Source organism: Mercenaria mercenaria, chromosome 16 (assembly GCF_021730395.1).
Source record: "Mercenaria mercenaria strain notata chromosome 16, MADL_Memer_1, whole genome shotgun sequence".
Lineage (NCBI taxonomy): Eukaryota > Metazoa > Mollusca > Bivalvia > Venerida > Veneridae > Mercenaria > Mercenaria mercenaria.
In genome coordinates this window covers 35,257,264-35,281,856 of record NC_069376.1, presented here as the reverse complement: position 1 = coordinate 35,281,856, position 24,593 = coordinate 35,257,264, and the positions used below count along the sequence as shown (strand labels likewise).

At 34.0% G+C, this 24,593-nt stretch overlaps 1 protein-coding gene across 1 annotated transcript; it reads left to right on the top strand.

The window, feature by feature from the left end:
• Positions 1–8,888: 8,888 nt before the first annotated feature.
• Positions 8,889–23,921, top strand: LOC123540412 (uncharacterized). The gene is made up of 8 exons (XM_045325413.2): positions 8,889–8,971; positions 9,626–9,789; positions 11,081–11,179; positions 13,867–13,980; positions 14,738–14,875; positions 16,634–16,702; positions 21,421–21,692; positions 22,440–23,921. Exons 1-8 carry the CDS (start codon positions 8,889–8,891, stop codon positions 22,476–22,478), a joined length of 978 nt encoding a protein of 325 aa, XP_045181348.2. The 3' UTR covers positions 22,479–23,921.
• The last annotated feature ends 672 nt before the right edge of the window (positions 23,922–24,593 follow it).

Here is a 24,593-nt window from a genome sequence, read left to right as displayed (position 1 = left end):
CCAGTTAATCTCGAGAAATGAAAGCTGTCCCTTGCAACGTTTTGTACTTACGGTCACACATATTTGTAATGATTGAATAAGCATACCCTTGTCAATAATTGTGGACCTGTTTAACCAAAACATTTTTTTCAGAAGCACCGATTGAATACATTATCGCAGGATAATGACAAATAAAGCGTGTTTTGTACTACAACTTCAACACTCTGTCATCCATCGCCGAATGTAATTGTTGTGTTTAACGCTGTCAATAGTATATATTTCTGTTATGCCTCGAAATCTCGGCCTAATTGAAAGTCTTGCACTCTGCCAGCTAACATAATGTTTTTTCCTAAATCTAGATCTAGTCATTTGGTCTGTTTTATGTATTATATTGGAAAATAGAATCAGTATGATCAAAACCTGATTTGTCATCACATAGTAATGATTTACTGTAACGTGCTCAATCTCAAACAAAACACAACACATTGAATACATGTTTTATGACTCTTAATTCAACAATTAAGGTCTACGTTTGCCATCTCTATAATACGATAAAATTAGATGCAGTGTGGCGTTGATATGGATACATGTCCGTGTAAGAGTTTACGTTATTTGAAACCGAATGTCTGCGTTAACTGAATATACTTCTAAAGTGTTGCCCATGCGTTTCACAGGCATAGCCAGGATTTTCTTGAATGGGGTTTCAGATACGAGCTATGTAAGGGCAAATAGGGATAGTTGCGGCAGGAGGTTCCCGTCTTGCAGGTGGGAGTATCAATGCAACTTCCCCCCCCCCCACCCCCCCCCCCGCCCCCCAGAAAACTTTTTAAACTCTAGAATGTATTTCGGCTTTGCTATTTTGACTTTTGACGTTTGAGTACAATATTTCGGGACTCTAAACTGGTATTAACTGTATACTTATAAATACAACCAGATATTTTTTTTGCGTTAAAGGCACTGACTTCAAGGTTTTGGCTAAAATTATCTTTTTAAAATTCAGCTTTTGTTTCTGAACTTATCCTAAAAATGCTAAAAATCAAGAAAACCAAAAACAAGACCGGAAGTCGGGAATCGAACCTGGGTCGCCGAGGCAATTGAAAATTTCCTGCGACTTCCTGGCCAAAACACCACGGAGAAATACGTACTGGCCGATGTTAAATATTACAATTTATAATAAAGCAGTTTACCTTTGGTACCCTCTAACAAACACCAGGGGTCTCCGTGACCGAGTGGTTAAAATCGCCGACTTCAAATCACTTGAAAAATTGTGCGACCAACTAATTCATATGTGTTTCCATAACATATGATTTGTCAGTAACTAGGTTTCAAGGCCTTCTTAAGAACTATTATAGCAATAATTAATTTTTCTGACCTCTAAAATGTTCTTTTTTTGTCGCCGTACGATCTGTAGGTCAGTGCCTTTAATATATAGAAGTTGTTTTTAAATATTCATCCACATTAAAAGCTTTGGTAGACAAAAACTGCACCGTTTATGATTCGCGACTACTAAAATTATATTTGTACTTTTCCTCTGTTCGTAAATGTGTCACGCATATCTCAAAATGTATTTATCATATCTCATAGGACTGTTAATCAGCATTTGAAGTTATGGTGGCTGATTTCTGCGTTACCGTGTTGGCAAGTTGGCGAGGCTAAAACACGAAAACCCGAAACTTCGACAAACACCTTTTATGTTGTGTCTTCGGGTTTTCGTATTGACGAAAAATTGAAAAACACGAATACAAGATATATTCTTCGAGAAAACTCGACGTTTAGAGGGGCCGAAACAGCAAATATATCTGTCGAGATTTTGCGTTGGCGCCCTTTATTTGTCGTCCTGTCATGTTTTCGTGATTTCGCGCGGCCGACAGGAAAACAGGAAAACACAACAAATACCTTGAAAACACGTCAAAAACTATATTTAAATTATATTTAAATTTGCAATAAAATCGTTTTGGTAGGGACAATATCTTATGGGTAGGAAACTGGAGGGGAAACAAAAACAATATCTAAAGTTAGGTCTTGTCTACTTTTAGTCTGAACATACGATTTCTTGATTATTGGAATAAGCATAAATAAATCTAAGATTATATTATTGATATTTCGAAGGCTCATTTCTAGCTTTAGAGCACGCTTGAAAGATGAAACAAAATGCCTTTTAACTCCTTGCGACTTATTTCTTGAATTCGAGGTTATTTGAGAAATGATAAATATTTCATACCTTAGGCATAATTAATCGGCTGACTTACACAGTATTTGTAAATCTTCACTGACCATTTCCAAGGGAAAGTGACACTAGAATCAAAACATGGTGAGGCCAGCATTTTTTTATTTTCTGGTTTACGGGAGATTTTTAAAAGAATTTGGGTCGGGGGCTGGACAAATAAAAATAAAAATAAAAATCCCAATTTTGAGCAGTCAACCAAATAAATAAAAATAAAACGTCCAAAAGGATACACTTTCTTATTTTTTGTACCCCACAGAAAACAAAAGCTTGCAAACCTAAATTGCATACACACTCACAAATGAACTATTCTGAACTGGTTTATATCTCATCATCTCAGTATACTGTTGTTTTCTTTATGTGTAGCCTGCATGAATAATGTCATTCAAAGTCACCAAGGATTGTATTACTTGTGTTTTTGTATGTATCTATTTTGTAGTAAAAATAGACTTGTGGAAACATTTTTCATAATAAAATATACAGATCATAAGAACATTGCATAAGGTTTATTATATAAACATGAATAAAAACTGCTATTAAAATGGGGATATGCAATGACTACTTTAGGTCTGCATCCTGCATACATGCAGTCTTAAAAGACAGGCATTGACAGAAAGCAAAAATTACAAATAGATAAATATTATACACACTGGCTTTAAAATTAAATGGCTTTGGTTAAGTTTCAGTGGCTTTTATATTGTTTTATATTTTGCCGACTGTCAGTGCCACCTATATTGTACCACAAACCGAAACAATCTGAATTTTAGTTCAGCTAAAATGTGTACAAAATAACAGCCTTATCGGCTGATGTTCAAACAACAGTATTGGAGATTTATAAGACTCTTCACTGAGATGGGACTTGGACTTACTCACTTAGTAAGTTATGAGTCCGAAAAAACATTTATTACTGGATATGTCATTATGTGTTCCTCCGAGTGTCAAAGGCACATGTGGTATAAAGTGTCTGAATGTTTGTCCCAAACATACTTTCAAAGGGTCTTCTTACAGATTTTATCGGTATACTTCAAGTGAACATGAGAATATTGCTGGGAGTTTCATGTTTGATAATTATCTTCAGAGTTACAGTACCTGGCTAGAACTTTAGTCAAACTAATTTGACGCGATCTTAGGAAATATTGAGATAATCTTTTTGTATGGGCAATATCTCCACTCGGATTAGATTGCCCATCACAAATATTAAACAACCATTAATCTGATTGTCCAATTATTTTGACTAGTTTGAATTTTTTATCACATGTATCATTGTCAAGCATATGTGAGACTTGTGTCATTTTACATTGAAATTGCACTTTGTTTTTGAACAGAACTACTGAAAATTGTGGTATTAGTTATTTTTTCTTATCTAACCCTCAAGACTTCAAAGTAAAAAAATACATGTTTAGCAAGTTGATACTCACTTTTGCTCTTCCATTTTGCCATTTCTTTGGTTTCTTTCCTTTTTATCAATTGTGGTAATTTTCTGACAGTCCCACATGAATTTGATCGTTGTCCAATCATAATATACAGACAACAAATCTCGTACATGTGATACGCCAGATTTTTCAACATCTTGACAGCGTTGATAGTGACGGTCATTTTTCGTACGTGATTATTCCAAATGTTGAGCTTTAGGTTCTGTAATTTCTACTCATATCCAGTTTGTTTACAATACTTGTTATCTCTGCGAACTTATTCCAAAGATTATTGTCTGTTAACTTGTATATTTTTCCTATTTAATTTCACACAATTTCATTCATGGAGGCCGCCATTTTTCATGCATCTACTGATCTTGATCAAAAACCTCTACCTTACAGTTGAACTTTTATTTTTGGCAGCAGCAGTTATGGACGGTCGGCGGGTATAATGAAAATAAAAGTACTGAAAATGACTTTTTATTTTGTCAAAAAAATAGGGTCGGCGCTCCCGTAAACCAGAAAATTAAAAAATGTTGGCCTGACAGAGACTATAATAGATACACTTAATCACCAATAACGGCATTAGGGGTGTGACAGATCCGCCTCAGTGCTAACATAATCTAATAGCTAGCTTAACAGATTAGTACAAGATTACCTCCTTCAGCAAACATTTTTCTTGCATTATCACATACATGTAGTCCTACTTACCTAGCAGACGTATTTAACATGTTGTGTATATAGGTTCTTTTACAAAAACATTTAGATAAAAAGTCCCCATAATGTGGATAAATATGCAAAATGGTCCCATTTTTAAAATTAGGTTTTCAAATCTTAACGGCTGTTGATACATTTTGAACAGTCGCAGAGTAGAGGATCCAAGCTATGTAACTAGAAGATGAAGAAGACATGTAACGGGAGATATTTTCATCATTATCACCGTATACTCGACTCATTCGCCGTTAACTACGCAAAAAGCCAGCGCCTGGTGGACCATTGTCTTACTGTGCGCTATTTTGACCGTCAGTCAAGATCTTTTTATGCGTCTTGCAGATGTGTAATTGTTATGCGTATGTCCTATCAGGTTACAGCGGCTTGGCGACTGAAAATTACTCCTAGACTCTTATGTCAGAATACATAATAGCTAAGGCTTTTATTCATTATACAATGACTTAAATATCATTAGAGCAAATTTCCTTTAGTTTGGGGACGAGTGAAAAAAGTTCACATGGTTTATTATTTCAGTCATCATTTATATATATTAAAATTCTGTTTTAATACAATTTCTAGTTTCCTTTTCTTAAAAGTCTTTTCGTGAAATTTGCTGCTATTTTGACTCATTTTTACACATGTACCGATTCATGACAATAATCGGTAAAAAGTTAGATGATCTGTTGTGTTCAAAATTGATTGCATTTCTAAATATATTGATAAATGGACAAATGCAAAATTGCTAAATTATATAAAATATCTAAAAAAATACGATAAATATCTTGAACACATGTGTGTTTCAAAATTCAGTCGTGCTTATAACTGTTCACATATTTTTTCTGTACAAATGAAAATTTGACATGCACTGAAAATGTTCTCAGTAGAAAAAATTAAAGCATCAATTTGCTGCAAATGGTTTATCCTAATCAGCAATACATGTCAAAACTAGATGTGTGTCCATAGGACACAGATGCTTCCCTCTCCAGCCACTATACATGATTTCATAACTCTAGCTGAAATACTTTAAGACATAATTATGCAACACAAACTTTTAGGCACTTTATGTGTATTTTTCAATAAGTGAAGGATCATAACTCTGACCTAGCTGAGTGAAATCCAGAAGAGAATGCCAGGTGTACAACTTCACATAATAATCCTCTAATGTTTAATGATTCTAGGTCAAGCACATTTTGTTATAAATGAGACACACGCTTTTATTTTTTACTAAGTCTTATCTTGAAAAGTGAAATTGAAATGAGCTAAGGTGTACGCATTGACATGGTGGATGATACGCCTTCACGGTTTCATGATTCTCGGTGAAATGCCTTTCAAGATTTGTGCAACACATACTTTTAAGCACTTTATGTGTTTTTTGATTTAGTCAATGACCATAATTCTGGTCTGGTGGTTTAAAATCTTAAACAGAAAACCAGGTGCGTAACTTCACTTGCTATAGAACAATTCTGTAATGCTTTATGAATAATTTTTGAGATTGCACGAGACAAATTTAGACGGTTTCTAATTGAATTGCTTGCTATTTCATTACCGGACCCCTAAAATATCTTTGGACACAGACTCTTGATTCTTACTATAAAAAGTCCACCACTCAACAACATCTATCTGTCTTTCAAAATTTCTGCACTACTCATTTTGTATTTAAAAATTTAAATTTACGGTTTGAACTTCTTAAATGAAATTTGCAATGAAGCGATCAGTATTACGAATAGATTTTAATATAGTTGACTGCATGCAGGTTAAAATGTAAATCACCTACATTTACCTCAAAAGTTTCAGTTCAATAACGGATTAACACCAGGTAAGTTTTTCGCATTTTGTTAAAGTTAGATTCGAACATTACGAACGTTATATTCTCCATTTCAGTGACGCTCATATAAAACAAAAAAAGCAACATTAAACAGGTTTCAATATATTCAATATATTCAATTGTTTGGTACTGATCATTTCCAAATAGCATATCAGTTGGTAAGTTTATTTAATTTGTTTTTAGCGAAAATGCCTATCGGTACGGAAACGATCTGCCGGTAAATGTCATGCAATTGTTTCTTTGATATCATTTATTCACTCGTACAAAGACGCCGTTTTAGAAGGCGTCACGAACAATTTGTAAGTAAGTTTAACTGAATGAATTCTCGTGGGAGGATATATAAAAAGATCAACTGTTTCAATTACATTTAGGCATAAATGTAATCAATTGATGTGAAGTGTTTTACTGAGAGATTATGGCGTAATGGAACATTGTGGAAAGTAATGCAAACACGTAGTGTGTTTAAGAGCCATTGATAGGATGTAATTGATAACGCATTGGAAACTGCCTCAATCTGGCCAAAAATCTGTCTTTCAAAATACCTACTTTTTACATGAAATAGCAATACATATACCATAACATGCTTCAACAAGTTTGAAATAAATCATAAACTCCAGCGTACTTGAGTATACCCAGGTGCATTTCACCTTTAATGCTAAATTTAACACATCAAGGTTGAAAAACAAGTTTAACTTGCATGCAACTTACGTTGCACATGGACATGTTCAATCAAACGAAATCTGCAACATTTTTATTTTTGTCGAATTGGGTGAGATGTAATTTAAACATTTTTTCTATTTCATGCAATTTGATTTTTTTTATAATCTGAAGTACAAAATAACGTACATGAAAACCACATTTAAAGCTTGGTTACAACGTTTAAAATGAGCCGATATCAGTGAATTAAATCAATTATGAAAAGATTTAAACTTGCAGAGCTAAATATTTGGTAGTGACTTCTTAAATAGTGAGTAGAACTTTAATGTATAAGGTATGTGCACACCTACTGCGAAACTGTATCTCATTTTATTAGACAATGAAATAATATCGTCTAGAAAATATAAGCAAAAACAGTATTAAATTTTGATTTATTGCTCACTAGCTTACTTTAACTTGACCTTTTGCCCTTAAATATATGGCGACCCTCAAAAAGGGCCATTCAAACAACATTGTGAGTATGATTCCGTCAAATTCAGAACAGGTCTCCAAAGTTGAACACGAAATCATTAAAAGAAAAAAATAAATAAAGAGTATGACGAACGTCGATAATGAGTACTGTGGCGGAGATGGTAGTGATATTAGTCTTGAATGTCTCAATATGAATGATGATTATGATGAGGATGATGATGATAATTATGTTGTTGTTATTGGTAATGATGATGGTTATGAGTAGGAAGAGGAAGGGAGGAGGAGGCGGAGGACAATGAGGATGATGAAGTCAACAAGATGCCAAAACGCGTTAAATTTTACAAAACTAAACAAAATCATTTGCTACTCTAGGCGCTATCGAAATTCGGAAAAAAACAGTAAAGTTACGTAGAGAGATAATACTCTGATCTTCTTTACCTAATATTTATTGCATTTCTGACAAGAGATATCTTGAAATATTTAAAAATAATGAAAGTGTATTTCAGTTATCGGTGACAGCAATTGTTATGTATTTGTTGTGTCATAGCCACCCACGACACTCAGACTACATAAAACAAAAATGTCACGCAGGTGGTTTTAACATATTTGATTACATTACTAATAATTATCATAAATACATCTTAATTACACAACATAAACAATAGTTAATACAAAAGGAATGGGTAACAATTTCTTAAAATGTTATTAAATACCCTCCTCTTAACAATATTCACTTACATCAGATGTGCCTACGAAGTATATTTTATCATGGGAATTTTCAAAATAAGCGAAAATAGGCGCAAATGTGTCGTTTATATAAATGAAATGAAGTTTAACATCTGAATTCATCTCATCAGTACCCCACCTGACCTTTCGGCATCCTACACTCGGGGAAAAGTGCTCAGTTAAAGCAAATATTTTGCTGATAATTTTCTTACTACTTGACACATGTTAATGAAATAAAAAAGCGTCGAAGCTAGAAGGTGAATGCTTTCCACGTCACATTCTTTATACTTTTCTCAAACACTTCGCCCAACAGTTTTTTCACGGACCAAAATGCGTTAATAAAGTACATATTGGAAATTTGGCGAATGCTTTAAAGACATTATTGATAAATTGTCATACATATTCATGAATTCAATTATTCGCTGTATTCACTTTGTGTGTTATTTCAATTTTTTCATAAGCACCTGCTTATACTTCAGTGAATGAATAGTAGAGAACGCTCTGTCCTTATTTCCATAGTTCAGTATTGTCATGTCAGTTGATGCGTGCATCTTTCTTCAGTTATCGCCTTTCATCTATTTAGATACATTCTATACGGTGTAAGGCATTGCCAATGTAGCTCACTACAAATTCATACAAAATATACCAATACATAACAGAGTACAAACACTTAGTAGATTCTATATATGATAACATTTGATTTGTCATTTATTGATTTAATATATTTCGAATTAGAAAGAAATCTCTGTCATTTGTTATCATTATTTTAATATTGTCGAACTTGATTTTTTCATAGTAATAACGATGAATATACCACTGCATTCATTGTTTTTTATAGGTTCGATAAATTGAAAATCAAAGATGAAAATTATCTTGTTCAAAGATGAAAATTATCTTGTTATTTGCGGCTTGCAGCTTCGTAGTAAATGGACGAACTCACGAAAATGGCCAAAACAAAAGAGATTTGTAAGTTAAATTTGAAATGAACGTTTAATGAACCGACATGTTATAAGTTTATTATATAGTAGTATTATTTGCTAGCATATAACAATAATATAAACCACTTACTATGTTTGAATTTAATTAAATGTCTCTTCGAGTAATTGTTATGTTACTGGTAAAATGAAAAATGACAACTGTTTTGTCTTTATACTGAAGTACACTTTTAAATCTTACATTACTGCCTCGGTAGCCTAGTGGTAGAGCGTCCGCTTCGAGTGCAGGAGGGCGAGGGTTCGATCCACGGCCGCATCATGCCAAAGACTTAATAAATTGGTATTAGTAGCTTCCTCGCTTGGCGCTAAGCATTAAGAGGATAGTGTTAGGACTAGTCAGCCCAATGTCAGTATAATGTTACTGGATGGGGTATCATGCTGCGTGTATATGGGAGGCACTATAAAGTTGGGCAGTGTACTCACAGCTGCATGTAGACACCGTCGTTTATATGACTGAAAAATTGTTGAAAGAGACGTTAAACGTTAATCTAGTAATAATAGTTATATATTCCATGTTTATGTCTTCAGAGTTAAGGTAAAAGATGAATTTACATGCGCAGCTAATTACAAAATTATATAGATTTGAAAACATGAAATATAATCATTTTGTATCAAATTATATCAGGATATTAAAAGCTTTGACCAATATTGGAAGCCAAGACATGCACTTTCCCGAGCAAATGGTGGTCCGCCCGGAAAGCCAATGGTTTGAAAATGGGTTAAACGGAAAGATTGAACAAATACAGATTGTTCTTGGAATTTTGATGGAAAACCTGGAAGCCTTCAAAGGCAAGTTCTGTTTTACTTTTGACCATCTCTGCAGATGACATTAACATTTACATGCATTAGGGCATTCTGCGAATGCGAATACTATTATATTTGCTTCAGATATAAAACTGCTAAGATGTCATTTAATTTCAATAATAAATGTCTGCCATTTCGTATTGCCTTTTTTCTCTACATTTCTTTGAATTTTATATGACACACCGTAATGCGGACAAGAGTTTGCAAAAAAATGAAATACAGATTTCTTAATTTTCGCGAAGTAAAACCTTACGCGAGCCGAATATAAATAATTATTATGAATTTTATGTGATTATACCTTATGCTCACAATAGTATTAAATTGTATGTTATTTCAGTCATTTAAAACAAGATTTTTTTTAACTCATTGACGTAGAAGTTGGGGAAAATAGGTTGAAAATTTAATTTGTGTACGTGAAAATAATTGAGCATTATACTTTACATAGTATAATCCCTTTGTATATAATGTGGCTGCAACCCTTTTATTTATGAGCATAAAATTTATCAATTTCTAGTTAAACCTTAGTTATCCGTCATTGTTTTCTCTAATATTTCTCAAAGGTTTGAATATTGATAAACATAGTAGAAAATGTTATTGATTCCATTGTTTTTTTTTTATTACTTCTCTATGAGTTCAGGTGCAGTATTGAAAGTATTACTTTTATAACCATGCAATTATACCTAATATTTCTTAGGACAGCTGCTTCATTTGTTTTTAAAATGAAATATCTAAACTTTATTGGAACTTTAATATTTCATCCCACTTGCTTTACAAATGTATTGCATGCTGTTTGTTAGAAAACAATTCTTATTCAAAATATAATGTGGTTGCCTAATTGTTGTGGCGCCTGTCCCTCAGTCGGGAGGTCCTAGTCGAAGATTCGAGTCCTGTCAGAGGTGGGTCTTGTTACTTAAGAGAGACCGCCTGTTGAGCCATCAGCTAGTTAAATAATTGTTACTGATCTATGATTGCCTACCTGCCTAGTACCTGGCATTAAATATAGAAATCGGAAAGTAATGCTGTTCAATGTATGTAGATGCCTCATAAGCCAACTTGGCTGATCCTTTCTATCGGAGCAACATTACAATAAACAAAGTATTAACTTTACTTTACCTAATAGTTTGTGAATGTCTAGAAATGATTTCCCACTTCACATTGGAATCTAACCAAATCTCTTTTTCTCTTATCGATCTCGTTGATCAAACCTGAATGTTTGTCTTTTAAATGATCATGGATTTAAAGTTTGCTCAATCATATTCAAAATTGCTAACTGCAGAAGAAGATGGTAATGATGAAGAACAAACAGGTGGTCTACATACTGCAATTAATAACCTATATGGCGAAATTCTAAACCTGAATATAACGCTGACCGATGGTAAGTAGCGTAATTATACCAAAGAGACTAACATGTAATGTTTAGCGATGGTTTATTGTCATAATCTTATAATAGATATCACAATAAATTATTACCTTGTTCCCCAAACCGACTTGTGGTTTTACCAAGAGTCTTACATGAAATGTTTAGGGATGGTTTAGTAATAGAAGATATCACAATAAATTATTGCCTTGCTCCCGAAACCGACTTGTGGTTTTACCAAGAGTCTCACATGAAATGTTTAGGGATGGTTTAGTAATAGAAGATATCACAATAAAGTATTGCCTTGCTCCCCAAACCGACTTGTGGTTTTACCAAGAGTATTTAAGTTACATGAAATGTTTAGCGATGGTTAATTAATAAAAGATATCACAATAAAGTATTGCCTTGCTCCCCAAACCGACTTGTGGTTTTACCAAGAGTCTTTAAGTTACATGAAATGTTTAGCGATGGTTAATTAATAAAAGATATCACAATAAATTATTGCCTTGCTCCCCAAACCGACTTGTGGTTTTACCAAGAGTCTTGCATGAAATGTTTATCGATGGTTTATTAATAGAAAATATCACAATAAAGTATTGCCTCGTGCCTCAAACCGACTTGTGGTTTTACCAAGAGTCTCACATGAAATGTTTAGGGATGGTTTATTAATAGAATATATCACAATAAAGTATTGCCTTGCTCCCGAAACCGACTTGTGGTTTTATCAAGAGTCTTACATGAAATGTTTAGCGATGGTATATTGTTATACTTAAATAGAATATATCAAAATTATTGCCTTGCTCCCGAAACCGACTTGTGGTTTTACCAAGAGTCTTACATGAAATGTTTAGCGATGGTATATTGTTATAATTAAATAGAAGATATCACGATAAAGTATTGCCTTGCTCCCTAAACCGACTTGTGGTTTTACCAAGAGTTTTACATGAAATGTTTAGCGATGGTTTATTAATAGAAGATATCACAATAAAGTATTGCCTTGCTCCCTAAACCGACTTGTGGTTTTACCAAGAGTTTTACATGAAATGTTTAGCGATGGTATATTAATAGAAGATATCACGATAAAGTATTGCCTTGCTCCCTAAACCGACTTGTGGTTTTACCAAGAGTTTTACATGAAATGTTTAGCGATGGTTTATTAATAGAAGATATCACAATAAAGTATTACCTTGCTCCCTAAACCGACTTGTGGTTTTACCAAGAGTTTTACATGAAATGTTTAGCGATGGTATATTAATAGAAGATATCACAATAAAGTATTGCCTTGCTCCCTAAACCGACTTGTGGTTTTACCAAGAGTTTTACATGAAATGTTTAGCGATGGTATATTAATAGAAGATATCACAATAAAGTATTACCTTGCTCCCTAAACCGACTTGTGGTTTTACCAAGAGTTTTACATGAAATGTTTAGCGATGGTTTATTAATAGAAGATATCACAATAAAGTATTACCTTGCTCCCTAAACCGACTTGTGGTTTTACCAAGAGTTTTACATGAAATGTTTAGCGATGGTATATTAATAGAAGATATCACAATAAAGTATTGCCTTGCTCCCTAAACCGACTTGTGGTTTTACCAAGAGTTTTACATGAAATGTTTAGCGATGGTTTATTAATAGAAGATATCACAATAAAGTATTACCTTGCTCCCGAAACCGACTTGTGGTTTTACCAAGAGTCTTACATGAAATGTTTAGCGATGGTATATTGTTATAATTAAATAGAAGATATCGCAATAAAGTATTGCCTTGCGCCCCAAACCGACTTGTGGTTTTACCAAGAGTCTTACATGAAATGTTTAGCGATGGTTTATTAATAGAAGATATCACAATAAAGTATTACCTTGCTCCCTAAACCGACTTGTGGTTTTACCAAGAGTTTTACATGAAATGTTTAGCGATGGTATATTAATAGAAGATATCACAATAAAGTATTACCTTGCTCCCTAAACCGACTTGTGGTTTTACCAAGAGTTTTACATGAAATGTTTAGCGATGGTATATTAATAGAAGATATCACAATAAAGTATTGCCTTGCTCCCTAAACCGACTTGTGGTTTTACCAAGAGTTTTACATGAAATGTTTAGCGATGGTTTATTAATAGAAGATATCACAATAAAGTATTACCTTGCTCCCGAAACCGACTTGTGGTTTTACCAAGAGTCTTACATGAAATGTTTAGCGATGGTATATTGTTATAATTAAATAGAAGATATCGCAATAAAGTATTGCCTTGCGCCCCAAACCGACTTGTGGTTTTACCAAGAGTCTTACATGAAATGTTTAACGATGGTTTATTAATAGAAGATATCACAATAAAGTATTGCCTTGCTCCCGAAACCGATTTGTGCATTTACCAAGAGTCTTACATGAAATGTTTAGCGATGGTATATTGTTATAATTAAATAGAAGATATCACATGAAATGTTTTGTGATGGTTTATTGTTATAATGTAATAGCAGATATCACAATAAGGTATTGCCTTGAGCCCCAAACCGACTTGTAGTTTTACATTTTATCTACGTCAAAATTAACATGTTGAAATTTAGTATTTATAGAAGATACTGGAATACATTGGCGCCAACTGTCAATTTCCATTAAATTGCACTTAAGTTGAGAATGTAAAAGTCCTATTTTGTGTTTTTTTTTCTCAGTTTTAGCATAAAGAGTTCTGACTTTTTTTCAGCTACTAGATCACAAGTATTATTACAAAACCCACTGTGGAAAATCGTCAACAAACTTGATCAGATACATGGAGATGAATTTACTAACAATTTCTGGAATGCCCTCTTCGCAAGTGGTATATTTGTTTATTTTAACCTCAATGAAAAAAAAATGACTTACTAACTTAAACGATAATTACATTTAGGAATGAATCGAATGTGGAAATATAAACACAGAATCATACCTATTACTTTGTATAAGTATTAAAAAGTGTTAATATTTGCTCTCCAATCCTTAAAAGTATATTTCTCGATAAATTAATTTAAGGAAAATAATACATAATGTTACAACTAAACTGGAACTATGTTGTTGTGCATCACTAAAACGTCATGAAGTCACTTTAGTTTGCACACGTTAACTTCCTTTGCTTTGTTTAAATATACGCTTCTTTAAGAAAGAGTGCCACGAAAAAGTATTTCGATTTGCTTTATTTATTCCGTAATTTCTAAACACGATATACAAGAAAAATGAACTACCATTTGTTGTAAATACAGTTGGAATATCCGGTTCTCGGGTAACTGTTTTTGAGGTAACTCGACAGAGCCTCGTTATCGCTAAAACAGTTACCCGAGAACCCGGATATTCCCATCTGCATCTACCATCATTTACAGATTGTCATATTCCCGTTCTTGAACCAGTATATACGATTTCAGCTTTCTGATCGAAATATTGACGCCTTTGCAATAAGTTATCTTTAAGTACTAATAATTTTACAAAGTGTACTCAGCTATCATGACAGATAGACCATTTACTATTCGACTGACATTTGTTCAGATATTAATACGAAACAGTTAGTATTGTTGATAAATTGTTGATGTACAAATAAATTGTAGGCGATATGATGGAAGAACCAGTCACAGCAGAGGAAGACGAAACTACTGGGAATGAGTACACTAACCCGAGCCCTAGCCAAAAGCTCTCGCAAATGACTAAAACATTGAAAAATATTACAGCCTTGGCAAGAATTATAGGTATGTGTTTCTTTTTAACTTTTAGTTGCACATGTACAATGTATAGAACCGTTTAACTTAAAATGGACATGTCACCTAATTTATGCAATTATTTTAAATGTACTAAATATACCTAATATAGATATTAAGGCAGTGACTCAATAGTGACTTAATTTTATAAAGTCGTGCTGTTTGTGGAAAAGGATCTTGGTACAAATGGTAAGTCAGAACAGATGATACCTTACCAGAAATAGTTTTTTATCACATTTATAAGAATATTTAATAAATTTGTAAATAAATATAATGAAAAAAACATATTTTTTTGAAAAAAGTGTTTAATGAAGATGTTTTACTCTCACTTTTTTTCATAGTTTTTCATTAATTGCTGCGCAATTTTGAATATTGTCGGCCACTTATTTCGCGACTTTGCTTTCTCTTTTAATTTAAAACGCCATTTCCGCCATTTCCTATTAAGTTGTATATTTTTCCTAAACTAAACACTAGTTTTTCACTATAATTATGAATGCACTATATAAAATACTGATTCATTAAGTTAGAGGAGCCTTTTTTATACGATATTTTGATGTGTACCGTTAATCGGTTTCTTTTTCTTTTTCAACATTCGTCAGATAAGGTAAGGATGGAGCAAAACCAAAAGGTACCACATTCATATTCGGATTGTCGTTATTGTTTGCAAATTTTTAGAATACAGGTTGGAAATGTAAACTGCTGTATAATTTTGTTCCACTTACAGTTAAATTTGCTCGAGTGACCACGTTTACCAAGATACCTCTTGTATTAAGAGACCATTTTAGTTCCTTTTTGTGTTGTTACGAAACAAAATATGTTATATTAACCTTTAGCCTGCTGGCGGCAAGTGATTTAGCCTTTGCGACCAGTGCAGGTCAAGATTTGTCTGCACGGATCATGGTCTGCACTGTTCGCTATTTAGTCAGCAAATTTTCATTGTACACCCCTTTGAATAATAAATGCTACTGCCCAATATGAATGATGGACCAGTCCATTTTAGAAATTTAGCAGGGTAACAGTAAAGATATCAGTTGGTGCGTTAGGCGGTCTCTATATGCATGTTGTACTGTAACTCGCATCATGAGGATGCGCGTGGATACAAAACACCCAGTTCCAAATTACCTTCCATTGACATTGATAATTGGGTACATTAATCTCACTCTCTATATCAAACTAAGTTGTATACGTACGTTAAAACTCGAAATCGTTTGTGTTTCAGACATAATTTGAATATCAGCCATGATTTAAACAAGCCTGAATGAATGAACATTTGGAATATTTTTTGACGGGGGAAAGGGGGGGGGGGGGGGCGGGCAATACATTATTGGCTTCCGTGATAGACCATGCTATTCTGATTGCATTTATCGCAACATCCGATGGCTTTACAAACCGCCGTTTCATCTACTTACACATACTTTTAACCTTTAGCCTGCTAAATTTCTAAAATGGACTGGTCCATCATTTAATTTGGGCAATACCATTTATTTTTCGAAGGGGTGCTCTCTGAAAATTTACTGACTGAATAGCAAACAATGCAGATTATGATCTTGGTCTGCACTTATCGCAAAGGCAGAATCACTTGTTGGCAGCAAGGTAAAGGTTAAAATACCTTTACACCAACGTTTATAAAACCACTATCATCATAGCTTTACATATTTATTTAAAGAGTTTCAATATAACAAAGAAGTGTTGTTAATTATTCTATTACTTAATTGTGTATTGTATGTATGTACTTTTGATGTGTTACAGTTGGCGAGGGAAAAGTTTCAAAAAGCTTGTTGGATGCTATATTGACTGCGCTAGACGTGATAAGTCCAGGTACTTTTTCAGGTTTTTTTTTGTATTTCTATGCCCATAGAAAACAATGACAATATAATGGTTTGGTGTTGTCCGTGTTTGCTCATTGTCTTTTCTGTTCGTGGACACGAAGACAAAAAGTATAATAATACCTTCAACTTTAAAACTTAAGGTAGTTCTGCACGTTTGATAAGCCAGAAGTAATAGCGTAACGTTACTTATCCGTTAAATAATTCCGGACATTTTCTTGAAACAAGTTTGAAATGTATGAATTTGCTCAATCGAGGGCAAATATCTTAAAAACAAGCCCTCGGATCTGTACATTTTCTTTCACTAAATTATAAACCGTATGTTTATAAAAAAATTGTGAGAAGTTTCATTAAAATCTGTATTGTAGAAACACTTCTATTAGCGAATATTTCATCAAACGTTTGACTATCCCATAGATGCACATTATGAAAACTTGTGTGATATCCAAATGTTTCAAATCAGTCTAGCAAAAATTCAAAGACATAGCCCTGTATTTTTTTTTTTTTTTTTTTTGCTTTCCGAATTTTCTAAGTATATTCTGAAGTTTAAAAATTATAGGTTTAATCAAATTCTAAAAAAAAAAATAATCAGAACATGCAGAACTACCTTAAACAACAAAACCAAAGCAACAAAAATTTTTACAATATAGTTACCGCTATCACAAACTACGGAAAGCCTTCATTAAGACTTTATTAGCTATCACAACTGTGTCTTTTAGTGCAGTGTGGTGACTGTAAAAAATCTCCCCGTACTTGAACGCAGTGTTGAATTATTTTCTGGCCCTTTCAGATCATGGAGAACATTCTTTTTTACTGTAATAGAATTCTGCATAAGCCGGCCTAGAGGTCATTAGGTGTTAGTCATTTCACTGCCTCTCATGTACAGACACAATCAAACTGAGGCTGCTAATATGAGCCGCGCCATGAGAAAACTAACATAGTGGCTTTGCGAACAGCATGGATCCAGACCAGCCTGCGCATCCGCGCAGTCTGGTCAGGATCCATGCTGTTCGCTAACGGTTTCTATAATTGCAATAGGCTTTGAAAGCGAACAGCATGGATCCTGACCAGACTGCGCGGCGCAGGCTGGTCTGGATCCATGCTGGTCGCAAAGCCACTATGTTGGTTTTCTCATGGCGCGGCTCAATTATATTGTTTGGTTGTGTTCTATGCTTCCAAAGGAATTTTTCTCAGACTTTCTTACCACAGATCCTCCAAACTTAATAGAATGATGACATAAACCTAATAATGACACAAACCTCAAACATTTCTTAAAGTTGATCTTACCCACCCTGTATTCTATGGGGATGTTGTTGTAAACTATGGAAAATTAAACATAATGCTTTTTCAATCGAATATATGTAAAAGTTTTCAGAAAATATCTTAAAAGAGGGTACGGTGCAAAAATCATAACGCACGATGCATTTTTGGTTATTGACCTCTCAATAGTTCTACCCTTTCCTATTTAATGTTACGGTGAAAACTCAGATGTGAGACTGTCTCGTGCTTTGTGCTTAGGTCATACAAAAAAGTGGAGTTTTGTCGTGCAAAGTACCTAGTCGTGTCTATTAAGGTTATGATCCTTGTGCTCTGAGTCAGATAAGTTATTGAATACAATGGTATGGTATACTGATACCTCAAGTTGACCCTATCCGTATATTTTACTTTATACAGTCTGGAATTTTGTCACTTTTGTTAAGTTTATTTCAGAAGGGAATTATTTAATTTACAATGGTTTGTTACCGAGTAGGTGTGCGCTTGGAATGTTCCAAACGCGTTTAAATCTAGTTTCATCTCTATAAATTAATAAACGTTCCAAGGATGTGCCCCTGTTATCAACTTGCTATTTAAGTGTTTCTTTTTATACTCACTTTTCATCCCTGTGATGTTATGATATGAACATTTCTTTTTATATGTTTTTTATGTTGTCTTGTATGTTGGTGATATTACTTCCTTTCACACCTCCTCCCTTTGTATGCCTCACTGCTTTTTAAGCCCCCATCAACCCGCATGTTTTACTTACCCTTTCTCATCCCTCGGTTTGGTTTTACCAATCCCATTTTTTATATCTTTCATAGTTGATGTATATACGAAGCAATCCGTCTGCTTTATCTTTTCACACAATGTTTAAAACTAACAATATGCTGTTTGTAACTACATCAAATGTTAAACTTATCCACCAGTAGGCTGAAATTTCTAGAACTCTCCTCTTTCTTAATAGGTTGAACTCCGTCTTAACTTCTTGAGCCTGTGGCCCTATAGCTAAACTCCTTATCTAGCTACGAGGTTACAATTCTTCTTCTGTCTAGGAAGCTCAGACGTCTTCTTCTTTAATTAATATTTATCCGTCCTGACTGTGTATCATCAATAGTTGCTTATCAAGGTACTGGGATAGAATATTTGCTAAGTCCTTGATGTTGTCTGTCCATTTATTATTTATTTTTACCTAGGCCACAGAAGTGCGGTGTGACTGGTGCTATTTATAGAATTCGTCTCTGATTGGTCAAAAGTCCTTTATAGTGTTTTAAAATCTGTACTTGATCTTAGAAATGGTTGGTTTATTTTCACTAGGATATAATATGTAATACTGGGATCCAGCTACGACTGTAATTTACACAAATCAACCATATAGTAACTAAATCTTATTATATACAGCGATTTATCTATTATTACAGCAATGGCAGAATTCAAAAGAGTGAAGCGCTATCTGTGTTTACCGATACATCGAAAACACAAATTATTCTGACTGTACCTTAGGCAATAGACGAAAAGCCATTCAATAAATGTTACCTACCTATTATTTTTCTTTAGTTTTCTTACTTTTATTTTGTGTGAAATTGCATTTCGTATGTTGTTTGTAAACTACTGCCTTAAGTCCACCACTTAGCTCAGTAGGGACGAGGCGTATGTTCTTGGTGACTATTTGATAAAAGGTATTGTGTCTGGAATCATTTGTTCTCCACCTCTTAAGATTGGGGACTGTGGTATTTACTTGCGGAGAACACGTATGTACTTGTACAGAATCCAGGAACAATCTAATTAAGTATCTGATTATACAGATAGGATTCAGATAAAATTCTCATGTCGAGGGCTTAGAGCGAAACTGGTCTATCTGCTTCTGTTTCTATATACAGATAGACCAGTTTCGCGCTAAGCCCTCGATATTCTCAATTTTACTTGCAGTGACCACAAAGTGATATACATAAAAAAAAACTGAAAGCAGTTAACAAGGGAAAATTATATGAAGGACCTTATGGTACAAATTGAAATGTTAGCTTGTCTGAGTGTGATTGAAAATGATCAATTAAGGGGAAATGAGACAGTTGCCTTTATGTATATAGACAAAATTTTTACTACGGGCAGAATTTCTTTAAACTTTGTGTACTGACTAAGAATCAAGTTTAAAACTGAAATATGTATTAAAAAGCATAGGTACCCAGGCTTGATCTTGAGAATTATCTGCCCTTGAAAATCAGAAAATACTAAAAAAAATCCAATTTTCAAGCGCAGATAATTCAAGATCAAGGCTAGAGAACTGTGTATTTTAAATTCTATTTCTGTTTCAGACTTTATTTGCAGTCAGTACAAAGTTAAAAGAAATTCAGTCCATGGGAAAGACTAAAACTTTATGGTATCACTTTGTCATGTTCATAGTTAATGACATTTTCAACAGTCTCTATATTGACATGAGGCAAAAATCTTCTTACAGAGGGAATTTCTTCTTTAAACTTTTTGTACTGACAGAGAATCAAATCGAAACCAGAAATATGAAATAAAACAAACCATAGGAACCCAGCCTTGGTCATGAATTATCTGCCCTTGAAAGTCGGAAAATACTGAAAAAAAGTTACTTTCAAGGGCAGATAATTCAAGATCAACCCTGGGTACATATGATTTTTGATACATATTTCTGTTTTAAACTTGTTTCCCAGTCAGTACACAAAGTTTAAAGGGGAGCGGTGGTCTAGTGGATAAGGTGTCGGCCGCTTAATCCAGGGATCGTGGGTTCGAGCCCCACTGGGGTCACGACCATGACTTCTCATATGACACCAGTACTGGTTTTTCCAGGAAGCGGACTCGAGAGTGGTTACAATAAGCTTGAAGCTTTCATCACAATCGAGCTATATAAATTAGTATAAACTAAAGTTTAAAGAAATTCTGCCCGTAGGAAATTTTTTGCCCTATATACATATAGGCAACTGTTCCAATTCCCCTTAATGACTTCTGGTTTTTCTATACTAGCCCCTGCAAATTTTATTATTTACATTTTATTTTTGTATGCCATAACATTCGATTTTTGAACTTGGCTCCTATTTGTCATAAAACATATCACAAATTATCAACTGTCGATGTATCATTTATTTGCTCATACGCTCATTGCCTTCCAATAATAAACACTGGTTAATAGATAGAATAGGCATTAACGTGCCTAAATATTACATGTCGCCAGTTCAATCTGTTTTTGAAAAAAAAGGTAAGGGTAGAAGTCAAATTGCTATGATTAACCTATTTGACCCGTGATCACAATCGACATATTCCGTTCGATTCTGTAATTGTTATTTCGGCATTCTCCGGTTGTTAGGAAAATGATATTCTGATATGGCCCGAAGGATGCCGAAGTTGCCTCTGGGTGAAACGTAATGGCACGGAAATTGTCGATTGTTATTACGAGTCCACTACCTTAACTAATACATGTATATATCCTTAAAGAGACCACGACTACGACAACAGTATGGACGACAACATGGGACTTTGGTAGTGAAACAGCCACCAACCCACCGACTACTGAAGAACAAGACACTACACTAGAACCTACACATAGTCCACAAACTACACCAGAACCTACAGAGAGTGCACAAACTACGCCAAAAACAACGGAGAGTCAGCAAACTACATCACAGCCTACGTCATCAACAGAAAGTTCAGTGGTTCGGAGGGAGAACCTTCTCAAACGTCGGCTGATAGATCTGTTACTGAAAAAGGTAATCATTTGTTTACATACCAGTTGTGTGCAAAATAATTGTTAAGGCTATTAGTACTTGCCATATAAGTGAAGACAATCAATAGTCCTGATACCATAGACACCATTATAAATATTACTTACAGATATTACTTATAACTTCTGTTTTAATTTCAGCTTTACATAGTTACAATGTATGCTGTAGTCCCAGCTTAAATCGACGGATCTTTTGGCCCTGTTAAGTCTATCTCTGCAAAAGCTTTTCAAAAGCAGGAGACGTTTGGGGTGGAGGGGGGTGGGTGTGGAAATTCGCAAAGGCAAGTCTTGCAGAATGAAGACTTTTACATACCAAAGAGGACATCCGTACATAGTGCAATGTGTTCTTTTGAGCTGTTATATTCAAATGGTATAGTTATAATGCTATTTGTTACCGTTATTAGGAAGGAAAATGTATGAGTGTACTTAACCTTTAGCCTGCCGGCGGCAAGTAAGTTTGCCTTTTAGACCATTGTAGGCTGATCATGGTCTGCACTGCTCGCTATTCAGTCTGTAATTTTTCGTTGAACATACCTTCAAATAATAAATGGCACTGCCCAAATTGAATGATAGACCGGTTCATTTTAGAAATTTAGCAGGATAAAGGTTAGAATATTGAAACAATGGACATCGGTGTAATGAATACTGACTGGTTTCTTATTTACTAGAACTTGTTATATTCATTAACAATATTGTGACAGACATGTAGGATAATATTTTTTTATTGTTACAGATGACGGCTTCAAAAAGAGAAAATAATCCGCCATATTAAGAATATAAGAAAGGACAACAACACAAAACCTAAAAGAAACAGATGAAAAACGAAAGATTGTTATACCTTATTCATTCAAAATTAAACATGCCTCTCAAAACATACGTAAAGATAAATTAAGATATACTCATTGTTTTCGGTATTGTTTTCTTAGTTATTGTCAACAAATAGTGGAATGTTTAAAACACTACTATACATTCTAAGTTATTTAAGAAGCTTTATACTGCTTTAACCACGAAGTAAAATTTGATATAGAAGCATGTAAAATGTATTTAGATTTGCTTTTATATTGTAGATATATCCCAGCTAGCCATTTATACACTCTGCAGTAGACGTTAGAAACTTGCTTTCGAGATACTTGAACATACAGGCTAAACATTTCAAATATATCTGTTTAAGGAATTATTACTCACCTATTTATATGTTACTTTCGTGTATCAGCTTATAATTTCTCTTTGATTGTTGAGTAATAGCATGTACGAAAATTTTCATAAATCCGCGATGGCGAATATCAATTTTGTAAAAGTATTTACGACTCCTAAACCACACGGAATTTTGTCCAAATACGTGATATAAGGACCTTCTATTAGAACTATATCTGTAATTTTACAAGCCAAGAATAATTATGTCATTAAAACTATTCATCGTATTATGTATGGTAATTTATGACTTTCTCAAATGCAGACGATAAACAGTGAAGTGGAATAATTATTGTTACGTGATTGCGTTTAATTAACTGTTCTTTTCTTCACTAAGTATACATTAACTTAGCTCAGAGTCTCAGTGCATCACAAAATGACCTTGCCTTTTAGTGTAAATTTACCCAAGATGCAACTCGTGTTGTATCGTTCACTCGAACCTGGATGCAACACAATATAGCCTTCTTAGTTTCTTTAAAACTTAGATGCAATTCAAACACCTTCAGTACAATGCAGGCCCTTCCCTCGTACTAAGATGCAGTGCACAATAGTATTTAAAGTGTGTGCAATAAAAAATCATTGCCACATGGCAAGATAAGTTTCTCTCAAACCTCAGATTCATTACAAAATACCCTTCCCGCGTACCTCAAATGCAATACACTATTGCTTTCTTTGTACCTTTCTTGCACTACAATATAGTCTTACCTGGCACAATACACTATAGCCTCTTTTCTGAGGTGCAAAACAAGCCATTTTAAGTTTGATGCCTGATGTTTTGCAATTAGCATTACATTGTACCTGAATTTATTGACATCTTTTGCATTAAACCGAGTTAATGTTTTATGAAAACGAACGAGTTAAATATAAAAGTGAAGACAAAAAAAAATCTCAATTAGTCCCATTACATATTTTATATTATACAGACTCATTAGTATACCACTAGAAAGGCAATTTACACTTAGTCTAAAACATGTGAAAACAATAATGCGAATAATTGCACAATATAAATGCTTGCTCTTTTAAATTGTTTCTTATATCTGTTCCCTATGTCCTTATTCTGTTTACTTCGTTTTCGTTTTCCTTCGCATCAAAAATGAAAGTACACAACTCAAGATTACATCTGAAACGATAATAATCCCGTGATGTATCCTTCATTAATAATCGGGAATGTGAGTTTGGATATATTTAGATGTGTAGACCTTGAGTCAAGGTTATGAATCGACGATTTATCTATGCTTAATTACTCAGCAAAATCAAAGGAAACAGAAAATGATTTTACGGTCGAATTAAATATTGCTATGACTTATGTGCATTATTTCAAGCCAACAAGAAAGTGCAATCACCAAACTGGCAAGGAGCCATTCTACAGCTAAAAGAATTATAAGTGTAAAGAAGGTCATGCACGCTGTTTCTTTCAATAATCGTGGAGAAACTGTTCAGGTAGCGATTCCGCGTGGTAGAACAGTTACTGGCAAAGTATTTTGTGAAGTTGTACTGAAAAAAGCTTGAGAAAAGGTTAGAAAGACGCCCAGTGCTTGGTTTTATCAGTTATGACTTTACTGCATGACCAAGTTTCGGCTCACAATTCCTCTATAGTGACACAGTTTTTGAAGCACAAAGAAGTATCTGTTCTACCACACCCTCCTTACTCGCACTACATTGTCCCTTGTGGCTTCTTTTTATTTCCAAAACTCAA